Source organism: Zonotrichia leucophrys, chromosome 1A (genome assembly GCF_028769735.1).
Source record: "Zonotrichia leucophrys gambelii isolate GWCS_2022_RI chromosome 1A, RI_Zleu_2.0, whole genome shotgun sequence".
Classification (NCBI taxonomy): Eukaryota; Metazoa; Chordata; class Aves; order Passeriformes; family Passerellidae; genus Zonotrichia; species Zonotrichia leucophrys.
The window spans coordinates 66,100,802-66,124,077 of record NC_088170.1 but is presented as its reverse complement, the minus strand read 5'-3'; the positions used below and the strand labels follow the sequence as shown (position 1 = coordinate 66,124,077).

At 43.5% G+C, this 23,276-nt stretch overlaps 1 protein-coding gene across 1 annotated transcript; it reads left to right on the top strand.

Moving 5' to 3' along the window:
• Window positions 1-1,359: 1,359 nt before the first annotated feature.
• DHTKD1 (dehydrogenase E1 and transketolase domain containing 1) lies at window positions 1,360-22,474 on the top strand. Its single transcript, XM_064703030.1, has 17 exons — window positions 1,360-1,519; window positions 3,201-3,356; window positions 3,801-4,012; window positions 5,649-5,843; window positions 7,839-8,108; window positions 11,286-11,457; window positions 12,982-13,180; window positions 14,657-14,969; window positions 15,980-16,064; window positions 16,666-16,805; window positions 17,177-17,327; window positions 18,200-18,306; window positions 18,576-18,740; window positions 19,122-19,204; window positions 20,751-20,920; window positions 21,433-21,518; window positions 21,956-22,474. Exons 1-17 carry the CDS (start codon window positions 1,360-1,362, stop codon window positions 22,055-22,057), a joined length of 2,766 nt encoding a protein of 921 aa, XP_064559100.1. The 3' UTR covers window positions 22,058-22,474.
• The last annotated feature ends 802 nt before the right edge of the window (window positions 22,475-23,276 follow it).

Genomic DNA, 23,276 nt, shown 5'->3' with positions numbered 1-23,276 from the left:
GTGAGTGTCTCCACAGAGGGAGACTCCACAACATCCCTGAGCAGCCTGTCCCAGTGCTCTGCCACCCTCAACGAAAAGTTCCTCCTCATGTTGTGGTTGTGAAATACAAAGCTGTGTTTTGTGTCAGGTACATACAGGCAATGTGTGTATTTGTGATTGTGATGTGTGTGGAGACCGACCGTGGGACAGTTATAAAGACAAATTGCAATAATAACTGAGGAAAGTACAGCATGGAAGAAGGGCTTTGAACCTATCTTTTGTTCACAATTAACCTTAGTTGATTTAGGAGCATTTGAATTAAAGCATTAAGGATGTTGCTCTTTGCTTGTAGTTAAGCCTTGAAGAGTTTTGCAATAATAACTTTTTGAAGTATAATTTTAGAATATTGCTTGTATCCTTGAAACTATAGCTTTAGATTATATATAATAATATATAATATAATCATGCTTATCTCACGCCTTAACAAAACAGAGAAAAGCAGCTTGAGAAAGGAAGATCAACATCAACTCAAGATTTGTAGTTTTGACCAAGGGAAGTTGGACATCACTGTTATGAGATTTATAGTCCTTGCAATTAAAAGGTGGACCCATATCTGGGGAGCTGAACTCCATCAGAATGGATTTGTCTTTCTTCTTTCAGAAACCAGACCACCACCATCTGGGGATACTCCTTTTGGGATACATCCTGAGAAATTAAAATCACAATAGTGTATAGAATTGTGACGTAAAAATTGGAATAGAAACTGCTGAGAAAGCTTATGAGTACCCCTATAAATACCTGTAAGCCTCAACTCTAGGTGTGCAGTTGGAGGGAAAACTTCCCCCACTGCACCCAGCGCTGTATTGCTCATACTTTACCATATTAATTAATAAATTGGTTGCTGCTTGAATATTGGCCTAGTCAAGCTTCTTATTTATAACACGGTGGAACTTTTGGGGTTTTATTTTATGGCCATTGCTCCTATTCCTGTTGCTGGGCACTACTGCAAAGAGTCTGGCACCAACTTCTTGGCACCCACCTTTGAGACATTTATTGCATTCATGAAATCTCCTCTCAGTCTTCTCCAGACTGATCAGGCCCAGCTCCCGCAGTCTCTCCTCACAGGAGATGCTCCAGAGGCCGCCTCATCCCTGCGGCTCCGCCGGACCCTCTGCAGCGGCTCCTTGTCTCCCTTGTGCTGAGGAGCCCAGAACTGAGCACATCACTCCAGATTGCCTCGCCGGAGCCCAGAACACCGTGTGCTTTCTCCCTCGCTCAGTTCGGCACCGCAGCAGTCCCTAAGGGCCCCGCTGCGGGCGCCGCCCCCGGGGCTCGGGGCGGGTCCGGGGGCGGTGGTGGCGGTGCGGGGGCAGCGCGGCCATGGCCATGGCGGCCGCGGCGGGGGCTCGGGCCGTGCGCTGCGCGCTCTGCCGGGCCGGCCCCAGGCGCTGGTACCGCACCGAGCGCGGCGTCTACGGCTACAAACCGCGGAAAGCGGCGGGAGGGCGGGCGGAGGAGCAGCGCGGCGCCGGCAGAGCAGGTCGGACACGGCCGGGGCCGGGCGGGCAGAGGGAGCTCGGCGGGGGCTGCTCCGAGCGGGGCCCGGGCGCTCTGAGGAGCGGCGTGTGCTGTTCCCGGCGGGGCAGATCCGCTCCGAGAGCTCTCGGCTGTGCGTTCTGCGGGCCTGGGGTGCCTGGCCCCGCTCCAGGGGCTGGAGCGGCTGCGGGAGCACCGACTGCTGAAGTTCGCTCAGCGATGGGCTCTCGGGGAGTTCTGCAGCTCGTTGAAGCACCGCTGCCCCGCGCCTGTTATTTTCTTTCTGTGTCTTGGGGCTTGAGCTAGCCGAACTGAGGGTGGTGAGACACTGAACAGGCTGTCCAGGGAGGTTGTGGATGCCCCAGCCCTGACGGTGTTCAAAGCCAGATGGGATTTGAGTAGCCTGGTGTAGTGGGAGATGTCTCACTACAGGGGGGTTGGGATGGGATGGTCTATAAGGTCCCTTCCAACCCGTTAGCTTTCTAGGATTCCATGATTAACTACAGGTAACACTCTCCTCTAGCAATCCTGTGTTCCTTTTAGCTCCGTTTTACAATGCAGAAAAGTGATTTCAAGCAGAAAACTGTTCTAGGTAGGAGTGTGGTCCTTGCATTAACTTCACTCTGGCGACTGGTAGGAATTAAACCCTTTGCCCAGAAGCAGCCGTGAAACCAGGTTGTAGCTCCTGGACAGCGAGGCCCGTCACAAAGTAGCCTCCTTGTTAATGATTAACATGTTTTTATGTAACATTTTAAAAATTATGTTTAAACGGCCTCCTTGCTGAGAGCATTGTGGGCGCTGTTAGCCTTATGTCTGGGTTTTGTCCCTCTGTTGTAGAACCCAGTGGAGAAAAGGGGCTGTTTTGAATGGGCTGACAAGTGTCAGAGAAATAACCTTGTGCTATGGTCTGAGAATTCCATTGTTTGGAAAACAAAACCCTTCAGACCTGACTACTGTCAGTGCAGCGTTTTTACCAGGATGAAAAACCGCTCCACACTTTATAAGCAGGTTCATGTCATTAATTTATAGCAGGTTGTGCTTGCAGTGTGTTTTATTGCTTGCAGTTCATCAGCCTGGTCTCTGGCTGTGCTCAGTGACAGGAACGTGTGTGACCTCTCAGCTGGTCAAATTCTGCCCATGTTGATAATTTTTACCACACTTGGCTCAGCACATGCTCTTGGCTACTGCAGACAGACTTTGGTTTTTTTTGAAGTCATGGGACCTGAATTATTGTTAAGACCCAATCCTCCTGTCATTGCAGAAAGGAACAAGGAAGCATAAGTGATAGGATTGAGTTGGCTTTGGAAATAAGACTATACACTGGTAATGTGCTGATCTTGACTTGGACATACCTGTTTGTAGTGGTTTTGGTTCACTACTGTTGTAGAGAGATTCAAAGCAAAATGAAGTAACTTTGCATATGTTTACAGGAGCCTAACCTATGAGGGGAACTGTGGAGGAAATCTAGACTGTACTTGCTTGAAAATTGCTTTGGGGAGCAGATTTAGCAGTTTGCCATGGGAGCTGTTGTGGGGTAATAAGGTAGAAATAACTGCATAGAAAGGCTTTCTTTCCAGCCAGAACCTTGATGGCTGCCAGCAGACAAAACATCCCTGTGTTGATGCTGTAAGTGGATTTAATCTGAGCACGTGTGTGATGCTGTTCTGCTTTCTTTTCGGTTTTAGTTGACCACGCTCTTGCTCGTTTGATAACTGCCTATGCTGAACATGGCCACAAAGCAGCCAAAATTAACCCACTGTTTGCTGGCCAAGCTGTTATGAACATGGTGCCTGAAATCCAAGAGCTGGCTGAAGTTCTTCAGGGTCCTCTCGTTACTACAGGTGAGTCCACAGCCTCATCACAGCAAATTCTGTTCATGGGTGATTTATTGAGGGGCTGTGGCCTCTGTGGAAGAGTCAGAAAATCATCAACTCCAGCATATATATGTCTGTTGCAGAAATCATAGTGCAGTGAGAGGCTGCCTTCTAGTATCTTCAGAAATCATGAAAAATTGTGCTTATTCTTACAATTGCTGAGGTTAAACATTAATTCTTGTGTTACTGTAGCATTCTATGATTTACCACAATACTTAACACTGTAGTGAAGGTTTGGAAATACAGGGGCAGAAGTCAAGAATTGTCTTTTCTTGTCTCTCTTAGAGCCTTGCTGCAGCCTTAACAAAGGAGGGGAGGGGGGGTCTCTCTTATTGCTTTATTTTCTCCAAAACAGGCCTTAGTGCTTCCCCTCCTCCCCCAAAGTGACTAATAACTTTTATTTCCCACCAGGACTTATCAACATGGGAAAAGAGGAGGCTTCTGTAGAGGATGTGATGGCTTACCTGGACCATATATACTGTGGGCATATTTCCATAGAAACAAGCCAGCTTCCAACTTTGGAGGAGAGGGAATGGTTTGCTAAAAGGTTTGAAGAGCTGAAGCAAGAAGCATTTACACCTGAAGAGAAAAAGCACTTGTGCAAACTGATGCTGGAGTCCCAGGTACTTTGTTCTCTGTACTGGACTCTAATAGTCATGGAGTCTGTCATGGATCCTTCACTGTTCTGGACATTGTTCATGCAGAAAAAGAACAATCACTGTCCTGACAGGCTTTGACAGTGTGCAGGAGGAAGAAGTACAAGGCTTTGCCTGGAGCAGAGCAATGCAGGAATCTCATTGGTTAATTCAGTTTGTTGCTGAATTAACTTCCCAGCCATTACTGAAATAATGATGCTGTGAACCCATGAATAACCAGTCTTCAAAAGTGAGATACTCTTAGATTAATGATCTCACAGCTCATATTAAATGTTACTGATGGGACCACAAGGTTGAGCAGAGCTCTGTGAAATCTTGTGCTCTGGCTTAGCTGTTGTGTGTTTTCCTCTCACCCTCATGCTGATCTGTTTTACTGTCCTTAAAGTATGCTGAACCTCAAGGTTTTGGAAGAACAAAGTAGAGTTGGACTGAAGTTCTATCATATAGCACTGGCAGACACGGTGCTTTTTAGCAAGGAAACTTTGTTCAGTGCCTCCTATAAGGAAGTGAAGTATGGAAATATTTATGCATTTTTAAAATGTATAGAGAAAATTTATTCCAATACTTCTGTACTGTGAAAAGTTTTAATTTTTCCCCTTTTCTTCCCATGTTATCCAGAATGATTGAAAGGTAGAAGAGCAGGATCTGTGAAGGTTGGAAAGGTAGAAGAGCAGGATCTGTGAAAGTGTCCCTGTTTCCAGTTTTCCAAGTGGAAGGAGTGTTAAATGTAATATTTACCAATGACTGAATGGAAGTATATGGCCCACTTTGTATTTTTTGTAGCCTCTTTGGCAGTTAGAGGAATTTGATGGTGATACAGGAGGGTGATATTGGGACCCTGATGTACTCTACTTTAATTTCAGTATGACCAGAACTGTACTAAGAGTATGTAATTTAACCCTGACAGAAAAAACTGCTTTTATATGTGACCAGTTTTGTATACATTATTCCTTAGAACTGAATATTGCACAACCAGCAGTTGGCTCAGATCTTTGGATGTGGCTTAGTCTTCCCTTCTCAGTTACAGACTTCATTTAGTTTCTGTCTTCAGTTGCAAAAACTAAAGAAATTTCCAGTGCTTCCAAAACTTGGTCACTTATTTGAGCTTTCTAGGAGGTGAATGGAGTCAAGTGAGAAGAAAATGAAGTAAATACAGATTCATTTCTTTTTCTTCTCTACCTCTGTAATAAGGACTGTGCCTAATGTAAATCAAAATAAAACACTGCTTTGCTAGCACTTTGTATCTCAGGATCATTATGGTTTATACTGTAAAAGAACACCATTCCTAAATTTCCACCTAAAACAGGTAAACTACCAAGGAATTTGTAAATTAATCTGGTGTTAGAATTCTTGAAGCACCTTCCATGTGAGACAGAGAAAGTTTGATCCTCAATGCAACATTTTTCTGCTTAGAGCTGATATTTTTATAGTCATCATAGCTTCTGGTCTCAGACTGTGTGGGTGGAGAGTGAGCTGAGACTTTCCAGGGGTATCTTTAGATTTGTATGCCTCAAGGGTATAAACATAAATTATATTTCAATATTATAAACACAAAGCTGCTGCTTCAGATAGCCTAATCCTGAAGCTGTCCTGTTTTTACCAGGAGTTTGATCACTTCTTGGCCACCAAGTTTGCCACAGTGAAGCGCTACGGCGGCGAAGGAGCAGAGAGCATGATGGGCTTTTTCCACGAGCTGTTCAAGATGTGCGCGTACAGCGGGGTCACCGACATCGTCATCGGAATGCCTCACAGGGGCAGGCTCAACCTGCTGGCAGGCCTGCTGCAGCTTCCTCCTGAGGTGGGTGCCTTGTTTGAAAACACAGTGTCTGCTGAGGAAGGCAGGAGCCTCTCTTGGAATGGAAAATGTGAACCCTTGTTGCAGGGTGTTTTAAACTTCCGAGTCCCTTCCCCAGGTGTGTCAAAACTCTGCCTTCCCCCCTCGCCCCCTTGCTGAGTGAGTCCTGTCAATCAGGCTTAACATTCCAGCAAAGGCGTCGTGTGGTGTGGTTGGCCAAGTTCAAAGGATGCCCCTCAGGCCCAGAGGTCATTGGCCTGTCTAGGTGTCCCTTGTCCCTTGAGACCCCACCCCTCCCACCTGGTTGGTGGCTCACCTGTCCCCTCCCCTCCCCCTGAGCTTAAAAAGTGAGTCCGGCCATGCGGTTGCCATTCTGTTGGAGCTCTTCCCAAGATTCACACCTCTGTAACCATGGAATAAACCACTGGATATAACCCTCCAGCAGAATCCTCTCCTTTTTTTCTCTTCACCTTTGCCTGAAGTCTTCTTCCTGAGGTAAACGGAGTTCCTAACAAGCCTGGACTTGTTTAGTGCCCAGCTGAAACCATCAGCAAGCTAAAGGTGTCTCTGGGGTGATACACCCACCACAGATGCTGCCTTCAGCCTAGCAGCGAGGGTCAAACCCTCTCTCTCTGAATTATTATAATTTTGAAATTAAGGGACTCTCAGGCACAGTTATGGGAATAGGAATAACAGTTCTTTTATTAGAAAAATTAAAAATAAAAATGAAGTAATACAAAACAACACTGTCAGAATAGGACCTGACAGTCTGTGTGTCAGGGTGGTGGCAGCAATCCCATTCCATGGTAGCTGCCCTCCTGTCCCTCCTTCAGTGTCAGCTGTGGTTCTGTTGGAGCAGGGATCTGTTGAAGCGAAGGGAGAGACCCATCCTAGTTTGATCAGCATCTGACTCTGATTTATTCATCAACTAGCCACTTTTTATAACAGTGTTAATTCACTTCATGCATATTGCAAAATCTGAGCTCCCGATAGGCTGTAGAGAAAACTTCAGCTCCTCCTTTTGTTTACAATACCTGAAGTTAGTTTATTGAAACCAAGATCAGTGTTCTCACCATAATATGAAAAATTCTCAAAACCTTAATGTCTGTTCCCAGACTGGCCATCTGTTCCCAGTAGCAGCCAAGGACAGAACGGTCTGAGAATCTTGTTGTTTATATAAAAGGTGGCTGAGAACCTAATTTTTTACAGGATCAAGCCTGGGAAAGGCTGCTTTACAGCAGGCTTCTATCTTTCCCTCAGCTGAGTACCTTCATGGCCTCTTTCTTTAAGCCATGCTTGAACCAGGCTCTCCACAGGGATCCTGTACAAGGGTGGAGTTTTCCACTGAAGGTTCAGTGGTGGTGTAGATGGGCCTGGTTTTCCTCTGGGAATCCAGTGGAAAAGAAAGCTGCTCTCCAGGGAATCCAGTGGGAAAAGGCTGCTGTGGTGTCCCAAATCCCAGATTATATCCAGGTAGGAACTCTAGGCTCCTCCCCCTGGGCAGAGCATCTCCCAGTGGGATGACGGAATTTTATCAGTCATTCAGTGACACTCAATGGCCCATGAACAGAAGAGATCTCCCTGGAGGATTGGTTGTGGAAGAGATAAAGAAAACTGTCCATTTAACAGAAGATAACTGCAATGGCAGTTAGATGGCAATAGAATAGACACCTCCAGCTACATCTTGCAGCCTAAGACAGTAGGAGATTTATAATCTCATAGGCAGTTGCCTGGTTTATTTGCAGTAAAATAAACCCCCAAAAGTTTGCCAAAGTTGTAAATGCTGGAGCAATAAAATGTTACCTGTGTGAGAGTGTTCTCCCTTCCTATAAACACTTCAGTGAACTGTCTGCAGGAGACTGTTAAAAGAACTCTAATGAAGGGTTTTGTGTGCTGCTGCTTAGAAGCATCCTTGCAATTTCAGGAGTAGGAGAGAGTTTTTCTTTCAACCTGTCAGTGAATCAAAAAAGGATTTTAACCAGATCTGTTTCCCTGCAGCTGATGTTCCGCAAGATGCGTGGTTTGAGCGAGTTCCCCGAGAATTCAGCAGCCATTGGGGACGTTCTCTCCCACCTGACATCCTCTGTAGATCTGGACTTCGGCTCCCACAGACCTGTGCACGTCACCTTGCTCCCCAACCCCTCACACTTGGAAGCCATCAACCCAGTGGCTGTGGGCAAGACACGAGCCAGGCAGCAGGCTCTGCTCGATGGTGATTACTCCCCAGACACTTCTGCACAGCCTGGGGACAAAGTTATTTGCCTGCAGGTATTTTGCTCACATATTGTAATTTATATTTGTAGGATTTGCTGGATTGGAATGTGAACAGGAGTGTACATAAAATATCAAACAAAACTGAGTTAATGTGTTATGTCAAGAGCTGGGATCTTCTTTATGGAGAAAGAGGAGTGCTAGGAAGATCTCTAGGTGGTGTTTGTGATGATGCTGGAATTTAAATAATTCCACTTCTGAGATTTCTGAATACTGATTCTGATACCTCCCTTCATTTTAGTAATATTCTGTATTGAGAGCCATGTGTGCCTTTCCTCACTTTTGCATTTAAACTGCCACTGGAGGCTTTCTTTCAAATTAATGGGTTTGGAGAAGAGCTGTCAACAAGGCTGCAAAATGTTCAGGAGGATTTAGAATTTTGTAATTTTGTCATGGTACTGTTGAAGACTCTGCTGGAATTAGTTTTTACTCCTTGAACTGACTTGTATAGCTGTAGAAGCAATCCCAAATAGTTCCTTGATAATTTTTTTTCTCTTGCATTGACTTCAACTAGGAAAAACAAATGAATTGAACTCTTAACATTTTAAAGCCAGGGTTAAAAACAAGTTGGGCAGAAATGTTCTGTAAAATATAACAAACATGAAGGAAGTTACATGTAGGAGTGAAAACGTATTTCAGTTAAAAGAAATGTTTTGCTTTTTTCTGGAAGGGTGGGATATTTTGAAAAAGCAGACATGAGAATGCAAAATATTCTGGGCAAGTTGGGGCTCTTAGTTTTTTATTGAAAGAAAGTCTTTAGAGCTTGCAAGTGCAGCCAACTTCTGCTTCCCAATGTGTCTCCATCTTTCAGTGCAGTTATTTCTTAGTTTGACAAGATACTATTGTTTCTTTCTCATAATGGTAGATCTTCACCATGTAATAATTCAAGTATTTGACTCTTTAAACAATGATTCTTCAGGATAAATGGACCCTCCCTATCCAAGAAAAATTTCACTTAGGATTTGTAGGGGTAAGTGATAGGGAGGATTGCATAGCAGAGAAGAGATACAGTTGATTCTGTGCTAAACACCTCCATGTTAGTCACCTGATTCAAAGTATTCCTAAAAGGAAGAATATGTATCATCATTGCTTGTGATAGTGTCTTTAAGAGGTACACAAGTGAGAGTGAAAACAGGCAAATTTTTAGTTCCAACTCTTAACTGCTTTCATTCAGCTAATTGAGAAGAAAGAGATGAAAGCAGGCACATTGTGTTTCAGAATCTTGGTTTGGGAGTTTGACTTTGAACTTTCTGGTTTTACAGTGCTTTCTCTTGAGAAATGTAAGAGTAGACACTCTGAACTCTGAATTGAGGTTTATACTGGCATTTTTTCTCTTGTTCACAAGCCTCAGTACCAGAGCTTGAGGGGAGAATGACTGAAGATCAGTTAAGGTGCCATTGTCAGTGGTGAGCTTCATTGTCCAGGGTCTGAAGGTCTTCTTTTAGCTTTTTGCTAATGCAGCCCAGAGAAAAATGTGCCCTAGCAAAAACTGTTTCCATTTTTTTGGTAGAATGAGTAAATTCCTACCTGCATCACAAACATTGAATCCTCTGGGATTTGAGATGCATATGAACAGTCTTGTGTAGTTGGATACTGTCTTTAGGCTTTAATGCTTTGGGATGTGCTAAAAGCAGTAAAGGTTTCTCAGATGTTTTAGGGTCTTCACTCAAATGCTATCACTGAGATGTGTAGCCTTCTTAGGCAGCAGAAGAAACCAGGAGGGAAAGGTGAAAACCCAACACTTGGCAGCAAGTGTGGCATGGTAAGGGATAGAATGGGAATGCTGGCTTGTCTCTCTTACAGTAGTTGCCTTTGTTTTGCTCTGATACCTCTTAAAAATCTGTGTTGGAATGGTATAAAAGACCCAGTGCTGCCAGATAACTGGATTGCACCTCTGTTATCTTGGTGTACTTGCAGAAGTCTCTTAAGGCTTGAAAGCACCATTCCATAGCTAGAAAGCAGAACTGTCATCTGGTTTCAATAAGGAAGTACATCAGTCTGCATAGTGACTTTAATCTGCACATGACTGAGTCTGCATTCTGAGGAAACTGTCATCATATTCATCAAAGGAGGACTGTCCCCAGTTTCAAAATATTGAAATGTTAGATGATACTCACTCCAGTACCTCTAGCCTTTGTTGGAAACCTGGCATGGCTACCACAGTATTCTCCCTTCCCCTTCCAAACTATTTTTTTATTTCCAGCATTTATTTGCTATTGCTATTTAGAAATGTAACTAAACTTAGGTTTTATTTCCTTTTGAAAGTTTTTGGTTTGGAGTGCTTCCATTTGTGCTATTTTCTGAGTCCCCCATCACCGGGAGGAAATGATGAATCTGACTCCATGTTCTTACAAGGCTAATTTATTATTTTATAATCTCTATTATATTAAAGAATGCTATACTATGCTATACTAAAGAATACAGAAAGGATTCAGACAGAAGGCTAAAAGATAATAATGAAAAACTTGTGACTCCTTCCAGAGTCCTGACACAGCCTGACTGTGATTGGTCATTAAGTCAAAACAATTCACATGTTGGATAAACAATCTCCAGCCACATTCCAAAGCAGCAAAACACAGGAGAAGCAAATGAGATAAGATTGTTTTCCTTTTTCTTTGAGGCTTCTCAGCTTCCCAGGAGAGAAATCCTGGTGAAGAGATTTTTCCAGAAAATGTGACTGTGACATCCATTCAGTTCATTTTCCACTTGTTTTTCTGTTCTTGTCTGTTTGGTAAGGTGGAAAGGGGCCTGAGTCCCAGTTCACCAGCATTCAGCTTCAGCCAAGGTGTAGTGAATGCTGTGGTGAGTGGCTCCCTTTGTTCAGGGGTCAGTGGTTGCCTCTGCAGCTGCAGCTTTGCCATAGCCAGGGAGTTTGCAGTCACCTGGACTCTGGTGGGTCAGCTTTAAGAGATTCTAGGTCAGCTCCAGGTAGGGATTACAGCAGGCATTCATGTACTTGTGGTGGCTGCTATGACCTTGTGTTAGTGATAAGGCTGCATAAACTCTCAAATCATGGAAACAGTATTCTGAGAGGGATTGAGAAGTGGGTCCAGCTGCAACTGTGTCTATTCCATGTACCCAATTCAGGAAGTCTTACTTAATGAGTTATGGTTTTGATTTGCTGCTCCTCCAGTGTTTCCTAATGAGACTTTTCCATCTTCTTCCCCGATGTAGGTTCATGGCGATGCTGCTTTCTCTGGGCAAGGGATTGTTCCTGAAACACTGACCCTCTCTAATCTGCCACATTTCAGAGTTGGTGGGAGCATCCATTTGATTGTTAACAACCAGCTGGGCTACACCACTCCTCCAGAGCGAGGAAGGTCGTCTCTGTACTGCAGTGACATTGGTAGGTAGGGCTGAATCCCAAGGAAGATTGCTTGTTGTGTCAGAAAGGATTGTTAACTGCAGTGTAAGCTGTGCAATGGACTTTTTATAGCAACTGCCTGTCAGCTCTAGGGAGAGATTATTGTAACTCCAGTTTCACAGTCGAGTAGGAATTAAAATTATTATTATTATTATTATTCTGTCCTACTAGCAACAATTCAGATGCTAAAAATGTGCCCTCCCCTATCTGCTTTATGGAAAGACTAAATATCAAGGGAAACCTTGTCACATTTTTACAGGATGTGATAAAATAATTGCAGGATTTCTGTGAAGTCTTTATAACTCAGTTTCTGTCATATTATTGACAGCTTTTGAAAAGGTATTACAATGGAGTATATAACAGATCTACTTTAAGTATATGTTGTTAAAATTCATAAAAATCATCTATGTGTTTTCTGAGTAAGATTTTTATGTCAGATACTCCTCCATTTTTTCTGTTTTGTTAGTTGTCATGTGAACCTGTTGAGCTTTCAATTTAAAGATGAAACTCAAAACCTTTCTATGCCTGAACTAGAAGCTTTGTTTTGGACTGATCTTCCTTTGTGATGAACAGATGTATTACCAGTACGATCAGAGACCTAGTTATCTTGTATATGTCTCCTATAAGTAAAAATATACTTTTGTATGCTTCTGACCTAACATCAAGTGCTTGTCTTATGGTTTCATCAAACCAAACAAGTAGATTCATTAAATTTGGTAAGGTAGATAGCATATGTTATTACTGTTTTCCCTGGGCTGGTTTTGTGTTATGGATTGGTTTTGTTTGGATTTGTTTTTTTGCCTCCATCCTTAGTTTTCCTTTCTTCTTACCTGTCAGTGAGGAGGGGCTGTTATTGCAGCTGAGCTTTAGTATTTTGCTAGAGAGGAAAACTTGGCATGAGCCAGAAAAGCTGAAGTATCTTAGTTTCCAGAATTTGGGCAGATAAAGTACAAAAGGAGCACTGTTGCTTGCAGCCAAATTGTCAGACAGGAGAGGGTGTTAAGGTATTGAAATTTTGCAGTGTTCTCTTTAATGAAGAGATTTTTCTGCCTGGAGGAGCAGTGGACAGAATGATATTCCCTACTAATAAGGGAGAAAGTTGCTTTTGGCTTGTATGAATTCAAAATAGGGACAGCTTAGGATAAGAAGGGAATAAAACTCAATTTCTGTTTGAAAGAGAAGCAATCGAGTAGTTCTCTCCCAGTTTTTTACACTACCAGATTAATTGATGCAGGAACTGTGCATAGAAACTCCTCTGGGAACAAAGTGCTTGTAAAAAAGTTGTGCTCAAACTGACAAATACAACAGGTTGAGCTAATTGCATGTTCTCTCAGGCAAGACTCCTCTCCCTACCCCAGCTCTCATCACAAAGAACATCTTCTTTTGATTTGTTTTTAATATACTTACTTCCCATGGGTTGTGTGTAGTTTCAGCAGAGCAGGTGTGTGTGTGCCTTCTTTGGAAGGGCTGGGTGTGATTGCTGCTGTGTTTTGAATCCCTGGGCAGGTAAAATCGTTGGATGTGCAGTTATCCATGTGAATGGGGATGACCCTGAGGAAGTTGTCCGTGCCACACGTCTGGCTGTGGAGTACCAGCGCCACTTCCGCAGGGACGTCATCGTGGACTTGCTGTGCTACAGGCAGTGGGGCCACAATGAGCTCGATGAGCCCTTCTTCACCAACCCCAGCATGTACAAAATCATCAGGTAAGGGCTTGTAATGGTTTAGGGCAAATTTGTTAAAGAATCTCCAAAGGAGGGCCCCTTCAGAAAGCAAAACCCACACGGCCGCTCCTCCCAACCGGTTCGGGAAAAAATTCCTCGGAGAGAGGTGGAAAGAACCTGTTTATTTGACAGACACAGCACCCCCAGCACACAAGATGAACAATTCCAGATGACACCGCTCTGAGAAAGATGACAAAATCAGAAAGTCTCTTTCAGAGACCAGGGGTGGTTGCTCTGTTCTCAGTCCCTCTGGCGCTGGGGCAGCTGCTGCAGCCAAACCCTTGGTGTTCCCGGGTCCCAGTCCGGAGCAGGTTCGAGATGGTCACAGGAACAGGAGAGGAGAAACAGTCCAGGACGGAATGTGGACTGTTTGGCTAAACTAACTAATAAGCAGAAGCAAAGCAGAGCAGAAGCAGAAGCAAGAGCAGAAAAGCAAGCCAGCCAAGCAGCAAGCTAAGCAAGAAGAGAAAAAAAAACAGCCTGATGTACGCTCTCTCTGTGTCCCTGATAAGAGAAACCCAAACAAAACTTCCACTCTTCAGAGCCGGTCTTAAAGGCACAGAACAGAGGAATGGGGATACAAGCATCATAATGTCACCCCAGGACAGGGCTGCACCACCAAAATATGTCTGTGCCACCTCAAGTCTTGCTGCTGCAAAAGAAGTGTCTGTGTGAGATCCTGTGACATATCCACAGGTGTTTATGTAAGGTGCAGCTGGACTATCAGCAGCTCTTGACTACAGTGTGAGTCTGATAATAAGATGTTAATCAGCAATCTTTACTGTTGGCTCTTGAATATGTGGCTTGGTGCTTTTTGGAGAACAATCTTGGACATAGCTCTTGGATTTCAAATTTGTGACCACTGGTAATCAGAGGGCAAAGCTGCCTTCATTGTTTGAAGGGGAAGTGTGCATGTTGTGGGAGAATGGGCAGGAAGCCAGTGTGATGCTTGTCTTGTCTTTGCCTGTTCATCTTTATCAGCATTTAAATGTATACAGATTCCATCCTTATCCCCAAAGAAAAACACACAAAAATTCACTTGCCAATGAATTCTGGTATTTTAGGTGAAGAGTTTATGAATGATTGCCTTGATTCTCTCCAACACACAAATCCTACTGTGAATTTCTCTGAAGAAAATATGCATGGTAGCACAGAGGGGGTTTTTGACTTGTTTTTACCCATAACTGCCAAATATAGCACTTTTACTTTTGTAATAAAGGACTATAAAACATATCTCTAAGAGAACTGTTAACTTTTTGAAAATGCCAGGAAATGGAACTTCATGCAAGTAAATATAAGGCGCTAGGACACCATTTATATGCGTTTTCCATGGTACCTGAGTGTAGTAAGGTGGTATTTCCTTGTTCTCCTGTGACATTGGTTTTAAGCTTAATATGTGATTTGAAAAAATAAATAAAAATCAAATAAAACTTTGTGGTTTGATTCCCTCCCTGGCAGGTCCCGTAAGAGCATCCCGGACACGTACGCAGAGCAGCTCACGGCTGCTGGGCTCATGACTGAGGCTGAGGTGGCTGAGATAAAGACTTCATGCTATTCCAAGCTGAATGATCACCTGGCCAACATGACTTCCTACAGCCCACCCCCCACCAACCTGCAGGCTCACTGGAAGGGCTTTGTGGAGCCTTCTGCCTCAATCACCACCTGGGACACGGGCATGCCTGTGCCTCTGCTGCAGTTCATTGGGGCCAAGTCTGTGCAGGTGCCTGAAGAGCTCCAGATGCACAGCCATCTCCTGAAGACCTATGCTCAGGTGAGTAGAGCATCATGATACCTCTGATCCCATGGCTCAAACCTGTTACAGGGCTGCCACTTACAGAATACAGCATGGTATTCTCCAGGAAAAACAGCTCACTCTCTTTCAAGGCTGAGATGATGCCATTTTTCCTCCAGTTTTAAAGAAAGATTTTTTTAGTTTGTTATTTCAACAATATTTTATTGCAATGAAAAAAAATGCTTATAGAAAACACATTTTATTATTCTTACAAATAGAAACTATTATGATAAGTTACCAACATTTATATAGTTGGTAATTAGAATGAGTGCTTTGTAAAGGAATGACTCAGGAACCTGGCAATAGTGTACAAGTTTCTAAAGCCAGTAGTGAGTGTTTTATTACTTATATATATAAACACTACACAACCTGTGGCCTAGTCTGGGTTTGATAGCTCCTAAGTTGGTGTTTGGTTTGGATCAGTTTGGGGTTTGTGAATGCTTCTCTTTGATGGATGATGAGTGTGTGCAGGTGTCTGCTTGGCAGCCAGAGAGAGGCTGTGAGTTGAGTATTTCAAAAGACTGATGGTTTTGTCTTCCCAGCCCAAGGCAAGAACTCCACAGCTCAGTTTGATCATTTGTCTGCAGTTCTGCAGGCCAGAACAGGGAAGAGTTCTGGAGACTGAAATACTTAACCTGGTATCTTTCATCACTGCTAGCCAGACAGACCAGAAGTCTGTCAAAACTACACTCTCTGCTGTGCTAAGATTTAAATATTCTGACTAGGATTACTTAATCAGTGCACAGTTTGTTGACTGGGAGCTGAACACATGGATCACCTATGGTTCTGTGGTCCTCAGGCAACCTTCTTTAGGATGTGCTGAAATAAGACTGTATTCTAATGCAGCCTAAGCTGGCTGCAGGAATATAGAATTTCCCTCTGTGGTGTGTTGCTTTTTTCCTAGCTTCTAATATTAGTCTGTGCCACCAAAAAAGCTACAGATGGAAAAAGACAAAACAGTAATTTTTTCTTCTTCTTTATTTGCTTAGTCAAGAATTCAAAAAATGGAGGAAGGAAAAAAGCTGGACTGGGCAACAGCTGAAACTTTAGCATTTGGTTCTCTGCTGAGCCAAGGTAAGAGGCAACTGGACAGGAGACAGTAAAATATTTTTGCTTTAATGTCAATAAAGGATAACGTTAGATTTCTTAGGTGTTTCTAAGTAAAAAGATTGCTATGGTTTATAAATTTGACAATTTGCATGGTCTAAGAGAAGGTAAATATGAATTCTACATGTCACTAATATTTGTAGACTGAGTCTTAAATACCTTCAAAGAACTGTAGCTCCCTCTCACTCTCCAAAAACATTTGTGCATAGAGCTGAGCACAAGCAGTGCAGCTGACATCAGTGTGGCTCCCAAGTACTTTCTGTGCTTTATGCTACTATTTCTTCTCCCTCCTCTCTAGCCTGAATTCAAATCTCCATTTACATATGATACAGAATGCACTTTTTTTTGCAGTTTGCTTCAGTAAATTGAACCATTTTACCCAAAATAATGTCAGAGCATCTGTATGCCTGACAGTTGGAGCTGTTGCTGGTTAAGAATTGCATCTCAGATTTAATGTTGCTGATGAGGGGAAATCCAAAAAGAGCTATAACAAGAGATAGAATTATGTCCTGCATGTTTTCTTTTTACATAACTTGCTGATCTGGTGTTGTGTTTATTGCTTGGCAAGGGTTTAATATCAGACTGAGTGGACAAGATGTTGGCAGGGGAACCTTCAGCCAACGACACGCAATGTTGGTTTGCCAAGAGACAGATGATACCTACATCCCTCTGAATCACATGTCCCCAGACCAGAAGGGTTTCCTAGAGGTAGGTTCTGTAGCCCACAAGACCATCCTCTTCAAATTGTGCTGAAACAATGCATTTTCAAAAGCTGCTGAGACATATGTAAGCCTAGTGTATGTTCTGGCAAAACCCAGATACAGGGACATAAAAACTGTCAGGGCATCCCTATTCTTTGGCTTTATAAATTACAACTTTAACAAGGGGGTTTGCTTTTCCTTGAGAGATCAAATGTTACTCTTTTCCCCTCAGTGCCTTCATTCAAAAGCAAAAAATCAGTGCCTATCAATTGCCTTTACAAGTGTGTGTTGTCAGCACTGTTTGTCTGGTTCCAATGCTTCCTAACCCTTGATTGTGTTCTTTTTCATCCACCCCTCCCAACAATTTCCTTTTGTTAGGTGAGTAACAGTCCCTTGTCTGAAGAAGCTGTGCTTGGTTTTGAATATGGAATGAGTATTGAGAGCCCTAAGTTACTGCCAATTTGGGAAGCTCAATTTGGAGACTTCTTTAATGGAGCCCAGATAATATTTGACACTTTCATCTCTGGAGGTGAGTGTACAAGGAACGAATATATTTAAGAATTAATCATTTTTAGAAAATCCTCTTCTTCTTTCAAGTAAAAGGGCAAAGAATGTTGTGCAAAGAATTCTGTTTTCTCAAGGAGTCCTATGAGCTTGCCTGTGAGGTCCTGACTTCTGTGCAGCTTCTCTCTAAAGACAGTGCATCTAAAATGAAGGACTCCTTGGCAGAGTACAGTCATGACAAAAGGACAATTAATTATACTAATAGCCTTTCTTCCCAACCACATGTATTTTACTGTGTGTATATGTGCCTGATAGCTTTATAGGCTGTAGCTTTCCTTTGTGAAGCATCTGAAAAATTCTTGAAGAAATAGAGAAGGAAAATAGTGATTATTTGAAAGAAACAAACAAAAAAAACCCACAACACCTTACTGAGTTTGACTCTTAACATGTTTTCTGAGTGCTCAGATATAAAACCTCTGTAGTCATAGATGGAAATTCAGAGGCCCTCTAATCCCACCCAAATTCTGGATTTGATTGTAATCTCTTGTGTAGTGCAGGGGGTTTGGCAGAGCTCAGGGCCAAGCACTGGCTGGCTCGCAGGATGCTGCTGGGATCACACCTGCAGAGATGAAATTTTAGAATTTCACTGTGTCATTTGCTCCATGTGGAGACATAAGTCTTCTGGAAGCCCAGAGCTACCTGATGATTTCAGAAACTTCAGATCACCTTACATGTGTTATTTCACTGTAAGGAACCTCAGGGCAAAATGCCAGCAGCATGTTTCAGGCTTGTATTTAATGATATGGAAATTGGTTATTCTTTTTCCTGAGCAGTTTGTGCAAAGTAATGTGTTCTGTGGAAATCATCCTTTCCTTCCTCCTCATTGTGTGTTTCTAGGTGAGGCTAAATGGCTTCTGCAGAGTGGGATTGTGATTCTCCTTCCCCATGGCTATGATGGTGCAGGCCCTGAGCACTCGTCCTGCCGGATGGAGCGGTTCCTGCAGGTACCACCACAGCTCCCAGGTCACCCATCCCAGCACAGCACTGGCAGTCAGAGCTCTGGGAGCTGGGCTGCAGTGGGCTCCAAGCTGTTCAATCTTACCTGTTCAGTGTTATGACCCATTTCTTCTCTGGAGTTGTTCCTCTCTTGAATTTGGATATTTGCTAATCTGTTCCCATACAGATCAGTGTGCCTCATGTGCCTGGATTCTTTCTTGCATTTCAGTCTCACTGCTTGCATTTGACAAGGTATTGCTGTGTTCCCCCTGCACAGATGTGTGACAGCTCAGAAGAGGGTGTTGATGGTGACCAGGTCAACATGTCAGTTGTGCACCCCACCACCCCAGCACAATATTTCCATTTACTCCGGAGGCAAATGGTCCGAAACTTCAGGAAACCTCTCATTGTTGCTTCTCCCAAAGTGTTACTCAGGCTTCCAGTAAGCTGAAAATTGTCCTTCCTCTTTATTTTTTTTCTCTTTATCCTTTTTTGTGTTCTCTTCCCCTTTCTTTTTTTTTTTTTTTTTTCTTTCCTTCTGTGTTCTCTGATTGCTGTTTTGGGGTCAAAGTGGAATTTTGCCTGTTTGGGGCTACACAGGTTGAGGATTAAAGCTGGGTGGAGGTGAGCTAGAAGCAGAGTTCATTCCTAGCCTGATGGTGTTCTTGGGAAGCTTATCATCCCACTTTTCACTGGGAATAGGAATATGAGGGAGAGGGAAGGCTGTGTATTTTGTACCAAACCCTGTCTCAGTATTCTTTCTGACTCTGGCCTGAGGGAAAAGCAGCAAGATTTGGTAACTTCCAACTCTTCCCCCATGTAGGCTGCTGTATCAAGTTTTGAAGAAATGGCCCCAGGGACAACATTCAAGCCTGTCATTGGTGACTCCTCAGTAGATCCTAAAAGGTAGCTCTGCTTGCTTAGAGGAGAAGCTCAAAAGAGATATCCTGTCTCTTTCTCCTACCCAACAGCTCAAATTTGAGGTGGTATGAAAGAAGTGACTTTGAGGGGAAAATGTTTTATGGTAGGTGACTGTGGTTAGTTTTACTTCCTCTCCTTTTCCTCTGGTAGCTGTTGGTAGTTACCACATCTGTCTGCAAAGCAGGGAAGTGTTCAGGCTCTCACCCCTTGGCCTCACAGGGAGTTTGTGACTGTAGTTACCAACCTGATGGGGCCTATTCTGCACCATGTCCATTAGCTGACAGTCACTGGAGCAGCTGTGACATGAATCATAGATTTGTTTCCATAGGTTGGAAAAGACCCTTTAGCTCATCAAGTCCAACCTTAGCCCAGCACTGCCAAGTCCATCACTAAACCATGTCCCAAGTGTTACATCTAGACATTTAAATACCTCCAAGATGGTGACTCCCCCACTGCCCTGGGAGGCCTGTTTGACTGCTTGACCCTTTCAGTGAATGAGTTTTTCCTGACATCCAATCTAAACCTCCTCTGATGCAGCTTGAAGCTGATTCCTCTTGTCCTAATGTGTGTTACCTGAGAGAAGAGACAAACTCCTACCTGGCTCTGACCTGTCAGGGAGTTGCAGAGAGTGAAAAGGCACCTCCTGAGCCTCCTTTTCCCCAGGCTGAGGGCCCCTCAGCTGCTTCTCACAGGACTTGTGCTCCAAACTCTTCACCAGCTCCATTCCCTTCTCTGGATGGGCTCCAGCTCCTCAATGTCTTTCTTGTCATGATTGGCCCAAAACTGAATCCAGAATTTTTGTTCAGGGGCTGGGACACCTGAGCTGAGGTGGGGCAATAACAAAGTGTGTGTACATCTCTCCACTTTCAGATGTTACAGTGAATCCTGTTCACAACAACCAATTCAGCCTTAGTATTTTTCCCCTGATCTGCTGCTTGCCCCAGCAGTACCCAAGTCTGAGCCTCCTTCCTCTTTGCTTCCTGACCCCCAATCAAAAGGCTGGAAGTACCTTGGCATCTTGGGCTTTTTCAGTGGGATGGTGAGGCACAAAGGGTGTAGTTTATCTTGTTGCTTTTTCCAGTAAGATTGGGCAGCCAGGACCTCTGTGACTGCAGGAGGGTGTGGTGGCTCCCAGCAGGCAGTCCTGCTTTGGCATGGCAGAGATTTGTCCTCTGCAGGGACTTCTCTCCCTCTGGTTTATTTTCTATAGATGACTAGCTTTGACTGGGTGTTTAATTTTTAATAGAGCTAAGAGAGATCAACCCCATTGTAAGGGAACTTTCCCAGAATTACTGAAGAAACAGGACCTCTGGCATACTGTGCTCAAAGGTCAGTTTGCCAACTGTTGGAGGGAGTGGGAAGGAAAGGAAGGCAAGGAAGAGAAAAGATGTCTAGGGAAGTAATTTAGCTGTATGAAGTTGTCTTTGAAGTTTGACTGGTTTTTTTGGTTGGAAGTGTTCTTCCAAGCTGTTCTGCATCAAGTTTCTGTAAAACACTAAACTTGGAAACATTCTTTTTTATTTTTTTTTAGTGTCACCCAAGTGGTGCTGTGTTCTGGAAAGCATTACTATGCTCTGGTGAAGCAGAGAGAAGCACTGGGAGAGAAGCAGCACAGCACAGCTATTCTGAGACTTGAAGAGCTCTGTCCTTTCCCTCTGGAAGCTCTACAGCAAGAGCTGAGCAAGTACAGCCATGCAAAAGGTCAGCCAAGCTTCTACCTTTGTGTTTCTCGTCTCTTTGAAGTGCTGAACTAAATCTGTTGCCTTTTAAGATGAAGAGCTGTAGTGGCTTTTCCCTCTTTGTTCTCCCCCTCATACACCCAAGTGTTTCTGGAGTGGGATGCTTCAGAAATGTTTATCACTTGTGTTAAAAGAACTCTCTGCTATTGTTAGCTTCCAAGAAGCAGCACTGAAAATCAGAGCAAACCATTTGAGATATTTTTTGCATTGGTCTTTGCAGTCCAGTCCTTTTAGTAGCTTTTGAAAACAGCAGCAGAAAAGCAGAATATACACACAGTATACCCTAATGGTGGACATTCTTTGGGTTTGAATTCAGTTCTGAGTTGCAAGGGAATTTAGCCTGGCATGCCTTCATTGCAAAGGGAGCGCCAAGACAAAAAAATTAGAGGTGCTACAAAAACAAAAAACTGTTTTTCTTTCTCTGCTGAAAATATCAATATGTATGTTTGTTATGTACCCTTATCCTTTCTTTAGTCTTCATCTGGAGTCAGGAAGAGCCACAGAACATGGGTCCATGGTCCTTTGTGTCTCCACGGTTTGAAAAGCAGCTGGGGCTTAAGGTAAGGTGTCCCCAGGGTGTTTTAGTCTTTAAAATGAGGTTTGAAGTTCTCCTTAAATGCAAAATTTTATGGTGCTTAACAAAAAACCTAATCTTGATGCCTAAACCAAATGTGTGTTCTAATTTCAGCTGCTTCTGCTCTTTATAGCACCATTGGTGAAGAGCAGGACTGGAGCTTTATTTTACATGGTGTTCAGTCAAAGTAGACAGGATAGTGAAAGATCCCAAGCAGGGGAGTAGGAGGAGAATGCAGAGGTGCCATTTGCTCTGCAGATCATGCACTATAAAGTCCTTGGAGCCATGGAGATGGGGGATAACTTCCTGCATTACTCCAGCTGGGACTGCCCAGTTATCTGACAGCAGATCTCACTGTGGCATCAGGACCTGGAGATGTGATTGTGTCCTCCAATAATCATTTCCCCACAACTCAAATTTCAGCTCCGTCTTGTGAGCAGACCTCCTCTACCAGCCCCAGCAGTTGGCATTGGAACCCTGCACAACAAGCAGCAGGAAGATGTTCTGACCCACACATTTATCTAAGTGTTCAATGGATGCACTGCTCCTGATGGCAGTCATGTTCAGTGCCTCCTCCTGTGAAGAACAAAAGGCAGATCCTGAAGACTCTTAGTTCTCCAAAATGGAAAAAACAAAAAGGTGGAATAAGTTTGGTAATGATGAAGCAATTTTTTCATGTTGGGAAGTACCTAACAATGAGAAGTGCCTGTTATTCTTGATACTTCTTTTTCTCTTATACAATTTTCTACAAAATATCTTTATAAAGTTCAAAATCCAGTCCAGAGGACAGTGGTGAGGTGACTGTGGAATACCTTAAATCATGCTGCTTATTTGCACTTGACAGTTTCCTGGGATGGTGCATGTGTGGAAACAGGTTCTGTTTCTTCTCTTTCTACAGAAATGTTAGTACTGCTTGATCAAATAAATGCTTCCCCATGCCTGGGAATGAGCCATTTCTATAGCAGAATGTTGTGGATTATCTCTTTTTTCTCTCCTTGAGGACCAGGAATGCAATCTGTTGTGGCTGTTGGTGCTCTTCTCAGTGTATGAGCTGTTAAAGCAGGATTTCTATTGAAGGGACCATGCAGGATGGCTCCTGAAGGCTTCAGGCACCACTGTTTTTCTCACCCAGAGGGTGAGAAATCCCAAGGAATGGTTTCAGCACAGCTGTCATCTGGAGAAAGGAAATAAATCAGTCTTTATTGAGAAACAAAGGATAAAGGACCAAAACATTGAGGTTAAGTGGGACACCAATGAAACCAAATGGAAGACCCCAGTGTCGACTGCCCCACAGCAGCATTCCTGCCACCACAGGATTTCTGCCAGCATTTTTCCTTTCCTGATTTCAAGGTGAAGGTGGTACCTCCTTGCTCTTCTCAGTTACCTGTGCAAGCCATGCTTAAGTAATCCAAGCTCACTGTGAGCCAGAGACATTTCTGAAAAGAAACAAGAGGGGTTTAACCAGACCCAGCACTTGCAGATGGAAAGTCATGGTAGGTGAGAAAAAGCAGATCACAGGCAGGGTGTGCATTCACTTGGGGAGACAGCTCCCAGATTCATCTCTGAAGCCTGCCTTAGTATTTCATCCTAGTTAATTGACATTTTCATTCATTAACTCCATATGACCCAGAAGTTACCTCTGTTCTGTGATGTTTCACATCACTGCTTTAGCACATCCATCACATCACATCCTGCTTTGCTCTAGCAAACTGCACAACCTCCTGCACATCCTGAACAGCTTTAT